This window comes from Austrofundulus limnaeus, unplaced genomic scaffold (genome assembly GCF_001266775.1).
Source record: "Austrofundulus limnaeus strain Quisiro unplaced genomic scaffold, Austrofundulus_limnaeus-1.0 Scaffold14, whole genome shotgun sequence".
NCBI classification, from domain to species: domain Eukaryota; kingdom Metazoa; phylum Chordata; class Actinopteri; order Cyprinodontiformes; family Rivulidae; genus Austrofundulus; species Austrofundulus limnaeus.
The window spans coordinates 2,540,758-2,551,845 of NW_013952416.1; the positions used below are offsets into that span (position 1 = coordinate 2,540,758).

Below are 11,088 nucleotides of genomic sequence, written 5' to 3' on the forward strand. Positions count from 1 at the left end.
GTCACAATATTTGCTATGTTTTTAGAGTATTTTTCAAGAAGTCAAGCATCAACAAACAGGTGATCTTGCACAAGTTATCACTATTCATGTATTCTATGACATCTAGGCTATAAACTGTTCAGTTTATTATTAAATAAGATATTTAGCTTAAAACTAAAGCCAAATATATAACCAAAAGAAATCCCAAAACTTTATTACACCGGTTCATTACAAAATTGAGTTTATCCAACCTTTGACTCAATTTCCCAGAAGGCACAGCGAGGAGGACGTAAGAGCACGTGRAGCTTCTTAGCCAATGATCGTCACTCTGACACGGAACTCCGCAGAGAAGAGGGAAGTTCGGTTTGTTTACTTCGCGGAAAGAGAAGCTTTATYAGTCAGACGTTGCGAAGAATGAGTTATTATAAATCACTCTTACTTTGGGGACATACCAGTTTAATGGCCGCTCGAGATATTTCAATGTAAGTCTGCATTTGAAACCTTTGCTTTTAAGCTGTGCCGTGATAGTTGCTAACAAGTTGTTAGTGAATTAGCCCGGCTACAGGCAAAACAATGAAAACCAAAAACATTTAGGATAGAGTCAGTGATTACATACATAGTTTAACTCCCACTAACAAATAACAGTTGTTTCTTTAAGGTCCTGCTGTATGTTAAGAACAAGGTTGTATTATTACCAATAATTGTGGTGGATAAAATACTGACATCTAGTGGTTTGAGGCAGCCACTGCACACGAGAACCACGGCACATTGAATTATGCTTTTTTTATTTACCAAATTCCTGGTTTTGATCATTGTCAGGAGTTGTATATGCTTAAAGTTGTTTTAACATCTTTCATGTTAAGCCTCGTAACCATACCCCATGAATCATTCGGGGATAAAAATTGTTGATGTGTTGACACGCATGCTATTTGTTACAGTACAGTACAAAACTTTTTTTTCATTTCTTTTAGTTGAATGTATACAAAAACACCCAAAATAATACAGTTTGTCAAACCTAAAAGACTTTTGTTGGACCAACAAAGTGATTCTCAAAGAATCTTTAACCCAAAAAGCCTGGCATACAAAAGATGATTTTCTAGGAGAATGTATCTCTCAGGTCACGTGTCAAGTGTTTTGTTCATTTGTTTTTCTGTTTCTCAATGTTAAGATCATGTTTATCTGCTATAGTAAGGACTTTTTTAGAGCTGTTTTTCCTTTTTTTTTTCTGGCTCCTCTCGACGTGGAGGAGCAGCGGCTCTACTCTGAGTCCCTCCCAGATGACTGAGCTTCTCACCCTATCTCTAAGGGAGAGCACAGACACCCTGCAGAGGAAACTCATTTTGGCCGCTTGSATCTGCGATCTCATTCTTTCGGTCACTACCCTCATAGATGAAGGTAGGAACGTAGACCGACTGGTAAGCCGAGAGCTTCGCCTTCTGGTTCAGCTCCCGCTTCACCACGACAGACCGGTYCAGCGCCTGCATCACTGCAGACGCAGCACCAATCCGCCTGCCAATCTCCCGCTCCATTCTTCCCTCATTCGCGAACAAGACCCTGAGATACTTAAACTCCTCCACTTGGGGCAGGACCTCCTCCCCGACCCGGAGGCGGCACCCTACCGTTTTCCAGCTCACGACCATGGTCTCGGATTTGGAGGCACTGATCCTCATCCCAGCCGCTTCACACTCGGCTGCGAACTGCTCCAATGAGAGCTGGAGATCACGATCTGATGAAGCCAATAGGACCACATCGTCCGCAAAAAGCAGAGATGTGATCCTAAGGTCACCAAAACGGATCCCGTCAACACCTTGGCTGTGCCTAGAAATTCTGTCCATAAAAGTTATGAACAGAATCGTTGACAAAGGGCAACCTTGGTAGAGTCCAACTCTCACCGGAAATGAATCCAACTTACTACTGGCAATGCGGACCAAGCTCTGGCACCGGTTGTACAGGGACCTAACAGTCCATATCGATGGGCCTGGTTACCCCATACTCCCGGATTACCCCCCACAGGAGTCCCCTAGGGACATGGTCGAACGCCTTCTCCAAGTTCACAAAACACATGTAGACTGGTTGGGTGAACTCCCACACACCCTCCAGGACCCTGCTGAGGGTGTAGAGCTGGTCCGCTGTTTCACGACCAGGACGAAAACCACACTGCTCTTCCTGAATCCGAGATTCGACTATCCAATGGACCCTCCTCTCCAGGACCCCTGAATAGACCTTACCAGGGAGGCTCAGAAGTGTGATCCCCCTATGGCTGGAACATACTCTGCGTTCTCCCTTTTTAAATAGGGGGACCACCACCCCAATGAACCAATGCGACCCCACAACATCCAGAGCCTTAAGGAACTCATTCTCATTTACAAAGATTCAGAATTTATTTAAAATGTCCCAAAACCGATTTTTATATAAAAAATAATAATAAAGCAAATCCAATGGCCATCAGCCTCCATTTTGTAACTACATGGGACATCCTGACATCATCACGCAGCTGCTTCTGGAACATGAATGTGCAGAAAGCCAAAATAAAGAGGAAACTACAGAACTGGAAGAAAGAGAGCTTCAACTGACCACTGTCTTCATTGAATGCAAAGATTTGGGCTCATTTTGGTTTTTACTGAATGAGTCTGAGTTTGACATGAGCTTCATTTTGTGCAAGGTTTGCAAAATGAAGATGAAGCACTTTGGAAACATGACAAATGGGCTCACATTATCAGTTTTGAATGAAAATTAGATTTTGAATCTAATCGTGGCCCCAAAAATCAGAATCGAATCGAATCGTGAGAGAGTAAAATATTCCCTCCCCTAATAGACATACAGAGCTTCACAATTTCACAATAAATTTTCAAACCGAAGCAAAAAACAAACTACATTTAGATTAATTCTGAAATGATATGGGGGTCTAAGCATTAAGAGTGACTGAAGATCACAAAAACCTGACCCACGCACTGTGGGGGTCAGACAATGCATTTATCGTAGTGCATAGCTATAGATAGCTTTGTAGGTACTCCTGTCTTCTCAACTTTACTCTGTTTTTTTGTACAGGACATGCACAATACACAGTGGTAAAATACACTGCTCAAAAAAATAAAGGGAACACTTAAACAACGGACGCTAACTCCCGATCTTAATCAATGAAATATTCGCATTGAGTGTTCTGTACAGAGTTGAATGTGCTTCACAAAAGTTTGATTTACTTGGACTTAGCGTGCGTTGTTTAAGTGTTCCCTTTATTTTTTTGAGCAGTGTATAAGGACTGGATAGAAAGTGAGTAAAATTACAAACAAAGTTCAAAGAAAAACTTAACCCGAAGAGCTAAACAACAAGACTACTTTGAAAGGTCACAAGAACACTTGGTATCTTGGAAATAAAATATACACGTATAAGACAGAAAAAGTAGTGTAAAATTTCTGCACAGAATAATATTTGCTGATTTTGACAAAAATGGTTTGGATTAAAAAAAATACAAAAAATGAGGTTTAACTCATTTGCTTTTACTGAAATAATGTCAACAATCTCATAATTGCAACAGCAAACTCYGTGAAACCCAAAATCCACAAACTTAGGAGAGAAAAAAACCTTAAAGATAATATTTGACCAGTCACATCTTGTTCTTGCTCCAACATGAGCTCAGCCAACAGAGCTGCTGGGGAGGGTGTTTGGATGTGTACATATATTTTTCTGCCTGTATGACTCTCGTTTTCACCAGTGTTTTTGTGTAGCTGCTCTGTGTTGGCCAGTGTATGCCTACACATATCTGTCTGCAGGACACAGATTTTGATGAGATATTTCCCCACTTGTGTGTTTGGTGTGTTTTTGTTTTGATTTTGGCCTCTGCCTTACTTAAAAAAATGAAGCCTTTAAGAGAGGAGTCAACAAGAAGCGTTTGTTCTTAATTTGGTTTAGCGTTTTTCCTCCCTGAAAATTAGTATTTATATATTCACGTCAGTGTGCCATCGGGGCTTTCCAGCAGAGCTGATGGCAAGACATTAAACAAATCGTGTGTTACGAGGTGATCATAAAATACAAGCCTGTGGTGTCCCACACAGACCTGTCATTATGGCAAAACACAACACACACACACACACAGACTATACAGACATGAAACACATCCTAATACACACAAATACCCTCAGGATTTGCCCACCATGTTTTTTTTCTTCATCTTCATAAAAGGTGAAGAATGTGCTGTTTATTTCTCAGTAGGCAGTCTTGAGTGGAGGAGATGACTTGATTGCCTGTAGCTCAGGAATTTGATCATTAAATCGCCGTAATAAGAGGTTAGAATAACCAGATTAAAACACCACGCTTCAGTTTAATTTATACTTATTATTAATGCCACATATTATTCTATTAGCCACCCATACTCTTACAGGAAGCTTTGGTTGATGTGAGCCACATGTTTAAGTACTAAGGCACTGATTGTATTTTAAGTTATTTACCTAATACCTCACTGGATTGTTTATAGATTTATAATTCATGTTTGTGGATTTGATAACACTTCGTTATTGATGGTGAACCGTTTTGTTTAACATGTCAACAAAATTTCCCTTCAGMAACAGTAACTCCTCACAAATCTATCATCTGTGGCTGAAGTTGATAAGGTATTTGCTTGTTACTTTCTGGCAATGTGTTAATCTGTGTGTATTGTTAGCAAAATATCCCATGAACCAGTGGAATGATTTTATTGAAACTTTCATAAAGGAGTCATTGGTTTTTTATCTCCCGTTGATTACATTTTGGAGTCAGTCCAATGCAAGATGGCCACTACAGCCAACATATATAGGGCTATATTGCAGTCAGTTATACAAATGAGCTAAAATGTGATGTGGTAGTAGCTGAGAGTCATGAGAGTATTGCATTACCTAACATTATATGCTACAAGTATGCTTGCATGAATAGAAGCAGACAATCGGAATTTCTTCAAAGCATGCAGAGTCTTAGTTTTAAATTGTGAATTTTTTTGTATGTTATTTTAGTAGTCAAAATGATCTAGGTTTTGGACTGCTCTTTTATTGTTTGTTTGCATTTCAGTAATTTTTCTGTTATCAGCGTCACACACAGCTTGCCTCATGTTTGATTTAATTTGTGGACCTTGACACCAATAAAAAAAAAAGTAACTGGATAAAAAGCTCTTACTGTATAAGTGTTACCTCAAGGCTGCAGTAAATTTGGTTTTCATGTAAATAAACAAAACGTCTCTGGTTTCATCCAGCTTCTCACCAAAATCATTCAGTATAATCTGCAAGTCATAGAACATAAATGTACACACAAAATTTGCGGATAATTCTTCTGCTGTCATTCTGCAAGCAAATTTTGCTTGTCAAAATGTTTTTAAACTTGCAAGACATTTAAATTAAATTAAACAAGATGTTTAGGAGATATTTCAAAAGCAAATCACAATCTTGTGTAGCTCCTTTTAATGTCACATTTCTAGTAGTGCATTTTAGTTCATGATATAAAGTGCAGATCATGTTTTAAGAATTTCTTTATTAGTTTGACTTAAAATAGAACAATAATAAAATATAAAGGATACAAAACACTGTTTAATGAGTGGATTTCACAGTGGTTTTATTGTTTATCTTCCTTAGGATTTAAGTAAATCAGCCTGTAAAAGAAGCCAAATGACTGAGCTGCAGCCAACGAGCCGGCTCCAACAAACAGCAGAGTGTTTTCTTAGTGTCCAGGAGATGCAGTCCTGGCTGGACAAGGCAGTGTCTTGGGGTCAGGCTGACTCATCAGACACCCGAAAAGACACCTGCCAACACTTGAGCAGACTGAGGGATTTCCTCCAGCAACTTCTCACACAAATCAACAATACGGTAAGCAGATTTACAGATTTGAGTTTGTGATGAATTTGAGTCCCAGCACCATATTTTCTAGATGGCGTAATGGATCTAGTTAAATATCCACTTGTAGACCCTTTTACAGGGTTTAAACACATACATAATAAGGTTATTTAGAGCACCAAGTACTAGACTGAATGGGGGCCGTTTGATTAATGAAGCAATAAGTTAATTAATACACAAGGAACTTTATTCCATGTGGCCAAACCTGCCAAGTTGGAGCCAGGATTTGAAGTGCAACCCAAGCAGTGGTAGGGTTCTGCTAACAGGAGCTGCTCTGTGCGATGCAGAGGCTGGGAATGTTTGGCTGGCAACACCGCAGCACGGAGTTAGTCAGGTAATAGCCGCATCGGGACCTTGAGCGCTAACCTAATGTATCCCCATATCAGGTCTAGCAAATCTAGGAAGGGGGGCCCAAGAACAGGAGGGCTACAGTATTTTCAGTTTTCACCATTTTCTGGTCAGCTTGCTCTCCTGACTCAAAGTCACTGCCTCTAATAGCCTTTTTTTTTTCTTCAAATTTGTGTTCTTTCTACTCCATGTGTTTCATTGTAACACTTTGTTACTGATTAGAATCAGTCTCCTTGTCTTTGTTTGACTTTTTAACTCTTTTCAGCTTTGGCAACAAAAAGTATATTTTTATAGATCAGGCATATATGAGCAGTTGTTTTTCTCTGTCTGTCTCTTTTCCTGTTGACATTATTCTGGGTGTATGTAATGCAGAGATGTCAGTGTGTGAGGAATGATGGAGCAGATAAGAAGAACGGATACAAAGAGAGAGTATGGTGCAGCATAATTGGGTTGAAATCCTTTTTTACTGGCAACGGGCTCATAAAGGTCCATCTGAGGATAGCCTGCTTCTTGGCAGGAATTCTCATCTTTTGATGATTTTACAACTTTCCTGTGGCTCAAGGCCCAAGAAGAGAAATATTTTCTATTGCTAATTTCCAGGTTCTGTAACAGGTCAGAATTGTTATTGAACCTGGTATTTTACATTATATTTTGTGAGAGATTTTTTTTATTCTAGATGCAGAAACGTGAGGACAGGACAGCTAATGGACCTTTTAGAAAAGCAGTGTTTCATCTGTCAGAATTTGTAATGATGAAACAAAAACATTTACCATAGATTATGAGATTAATGTTGGGTTTTTAGTATTTATTTAAACTCTGTTTGACTGATTAGCCTTTTGCTCCTTATTGGTGATGACCTCATAGCTTTGAATAAATCAAGTACTTCTGTCTTTTTGTGTTATTTACAATAATAGTGATTAGTGTGTGCCTTTAAACCATTGTTTGCTAACGTATAAGCTTACTGCTGCACATCATGCGTCTATATTTAAGTAAAGAATCACCTCTTTTTTTGCGTGTATCAGTCGTATATGGTTCTAAATCCCTTATCTTACAAAATCGTAAAAGTTAACAAACATGTGAAGTGGACGTGAACAAGTCAATCCAGCCATCTAACATTACATGTAATGTACTGTACATGTACAGTATTCAGTGGGTATTACATGTAATTGTTCCATAACCTGGTACAAGGTCATGTGATCTTGTGGTCGTTTTCTTTCATTAAAACAACATGATCACAAACATCACCTTATCTTAACGCCTGGTTATGATCCACTCAAAAATGAGATATTTTTGTTTCGACGTTAGGCCATGAAAGGGTTAATTATTTTAAAAACACCTTGGCATGTATGTTAATGTGACAGATCGTATTTTAACCCTCACATTTCCTTGCACAAAGGACATGAATTTTGTGATTTTCCAACTGTCCCTGCTCACTGGAGCGAGAAGCGTTACTAAGATTTTGGTGTCATTCGAAGCACAATGATCCCCTCTACCAAAGGTTAATCCCACATTTTCAAAATTATTATCTGTTAATTTTATGGCGATTTTTCTGAGAGTATCATTTTTTTCTGATACACCCTGTGTAGCGCTTTATCAAGCCCAGTCGGACCCCCAAAGCACTTTATAGTTACTGTCATTCACCCAGTCACACAAACATTCAAACTGATGGTGGTAAGCTACAGTGTAGCCACAGCTGCCCCTGGGGCACACTGACAGTGGCGAGGCTGCCATGCACCGGCACCACCTCTGTCGGCAAGTCGGGTGGAGTGTCTTGCCCAAGGACACAACAACTGAGACGGCTGGAATGGAGGATCAAACCTTCAACCCTCTGGTTTCAGAACAACTCCCCTGACCCCTCAGACACAGCCGCAGAAACCAAACAGTTTTGCCCACCGGTGGAACAAAGACTGTCTTGTGGTGTGTGCTGATCCCACAAGTAATGCCAGGACTGAATAAAATGTAAAATTAAATTTAGTTTTGTTCCTCTGAAATGTCAGATAAACAACCTGAATCTGTTGTTTATTATAGTCTGAAAGGATCAGTTAAAATAATGACAATTTATTGGTTATATCATTTTATTAATTTTTTGTTTGTTTGTGGTTTTGTATTTATCTTAGAGCTCCACGACAGAAATCATGAAGAAGCTGCCATTTTTAGGCCAGCTTTTAGGTCGCCTCTGTTGGAACCCTTACGTCACCGCAGGAGGTGAGTGTATGTTTTGGACTCTCCATCAGCAGTGTCAAAAAAATAAAAACCCTGATAAACATCGATAATAAATCTGGTATCTGTTGGGTTTTTTCCCCCCTCAGAAACAATCAGGGAACTACTTCTCCAGTGTTTGTGGGGACTGCACTCAGAGCATCCAAGAGATGCTGTGGAAAGAAAGGCCAACCAGTGGATACGGGTATGAAATTGTCTTTTTTTTTAATCTTTACTAAAGCAGAACTCAGGTCCAACTCAGTATTATTTGTTAGTACTGACAGAGAATTTGAATTATGTAGTATTTACTGTATATATAAATAGTCAAGAATTTTCTGTGTAAATGAAACTAAAATGAAACTAGGACTCTGACCTGGGGCCTCATGTACAAAGACTTGCGTGGATTTCTTACTGAAACGGTGTACAGTCAAATCCAGAAAACGGCGTACGCACAAAAAAAATCCAGATGTATCAAACTGTGCGTATGCCTGAATCCACGCACATTTCTTTTGTACATCACAATCAACGTGGAACTGAGCGCAGGTGAGACACCTCCCCTGACACGCCTTCATTAACATATGTTAAACAGATGCAAATTACTTCCTGCGTGTGTGAAGGACATGTTTGAGTGATCCCTGCGCGATCAGAAATGATTTCTAATGTCAAAAAAATAATGAATTTAATATAAAGTGAGTGAGAAAAAAATCCTAAGTAAAAATAGGAATAAAATATGTTTATCACGCAAAGAAGGAGTGGTTGTGTGTCGGTGTGTGCGCGTGCGCACGCTGCTGTGGTGCGCAACCCTTTCATCACTTTGCGCACGAGTTTATTACCATTACTGTAAACACAGAGGAACTTAAATGTTTGGTAGAACATAGATCTTTGTTTATTTCATAGCTGACATTAAGAAACGAGTCTCTTTGTCTCAGTAGAGTTCACATGACATGACGTGATGTTGGAGAGTCTCCACAAACGCTGCACGTACCGCAGCCTTTGTGCGCAGTCTGTTTGTCTGTCCAGCTTTTGCTCTCCTACTTACAGCATTTTCACAAGTTGTAAAGTGTACTTCCATGTGTCATTTTGGAGAAATTTGCAACAACGTCAACGCAAAGTATGAAACACCACTGCCGGCGAGGGTGCGCACTCCAGAGCGCGACCATAACTCGACCTTTAGAATCATATGGATGAGACGATTCCGTTGGTCATGTTTCAGCTTTGGGTGGACTGGACTGATGCAGTCCCAATGGGTCTGCCAGCTCCCTCTGGAAAGCTCCTGTGGAACCCCAGTTCAATCGCTGCTGCTACACGTGGCTCGCTGTGTCGCACTCCCAGAGTGCAGCTTTGCCAAACTAAAAAGGATTTTTCCTCAAAACGGCTGATGAGCCACTCGTCATCAGAAAATTCTATCTATTTATAAATAAAAGCTCTGCGTGTTACACTATTTATTATATCCTCCAGTAAGGCTGAATCTGTTCCTGTTAAATGTATTTTTGGCACAACTTTGTGCATCTTTTATTTAACTGTGTCCATGTGGATGTAATAATTGTTAGTCTTGTCTGTCTGGTGTGAACAATAATCATTTTCACATCATGAACAGTTTCTCAGACTCACCTCTAAGTGTCTCCAATGGAACCAGAACCACAGAAACGTGCGTACGCCAGCCCTGGAGTTGGCGTGGGGCTGCGCACATTTCCACCTTCAGTTGAGTTTTGATACATCCGAAGTTTTGCGTGGAAAATGGCGTACGCAAGGTTTTTGTGCGTACGCACTGTTGATACATGAGGCCCCCTGTCTGTGATATCCTCAGCTGTAACCTACAATAATTATACATTTAAACAAATACTTTTCACAGATAAAAAAAAAAAAAGAAAAACAAGAAGCTGAAAGTAGTGGAGATAAATAAATAAATAAAACATTATTGTTATTCTGTGGTAAATTGTATGTAGTGGTATATTTTCATTTATACTTCCTTCATATGTCATTTCTCATAATATTAGCCCTGATTTTCATTTTAAATTGTTCTGGTTGAGTTGATGTACAGATTACTTACACATCATTCTTTTATAAAAACGCTCTTAAAGAAATTCTTCTTTGACTGCCTTTGGGCTGCTGAAGAGATTTTCTGTCTAATTTACTTTTAATAGGAGTTTGCGTGCCAGATCTCTGTCTTCCCCTCCAACTGGACACGGACGATAAATGAATTAGATTGTCTCTGTGTTGGTCTAAGTCTTTGTGCCTCCAACCCTGTTTCATATTTTGAAGTCAAATTAAAAGTGACTGTTTCACTGCCTCCTGTCATCGAAGTAAGATCCGCCTTTATATTATTGTTATCCAACATGACTCTCTCTGTGTGTTCTACGAGCACACAAAGACAGGAGAGAGAACAGAGGGAAGAAAAGATTCTGCAATTCTCAACTTTGAGAAAGTTCACACAGATGGCTCACCATAAACAATGGGAGTCCTACACATTTTTGCCAGATTAATTGTGTGTTTGTATTCTTTTGATTAATTTCTCATCTAATAAAACATCTCGCTAATTAAAACAGGGCCTTGGAAGTAAACGTTGAATTTGCCAGATGGTCTTTGACCTGTTGGAGGGGGGAAGCAGAGTGCATGTGTGTGCTGTACTATCTGTTGTTGTATCTGTGTGTGTGTGTGTGTGTGTGTGTGTGTGTGTGTGTGTGTGTGTGTGTGTGTGTGTGTGTGTGTG

The 11,088-nt window shown here is 39.6% G+C and overlaps 1 protein-coding gene across 1 annotated transcript in view; it reads left to right on the forward strand.

Annotated features, from left to right (window-relative positions):
• Positions 1-296: 296 nt before the first annotated feature.
• The window catches only part of fancc (FA complementation group C), a 30,221-nt gene continuing 19,429 nt past the window's right edge, over positions 297-11,088 (forward strand). The window contains exons 1-4 of the mRNA XM_014002681.1: positions 297-461; positions 5,574-5,804; positions 8,297-8,384; positions 8,489-8,583. Of these exons, the coding sequence (XP_013858135.1) occupies positions 5,607-5,804; positions 8,297-8,384; positions 8,489-8,583 (381 nt within the window). The 5' untranslated portion in view covers positions 297-461; positions 5,574-5,606. The remainder of the gene's footprint in view (positions 462-5,573; positions 5,805-8,296; positions 8,385-8,488; positions 8,584-11,088) is intronic.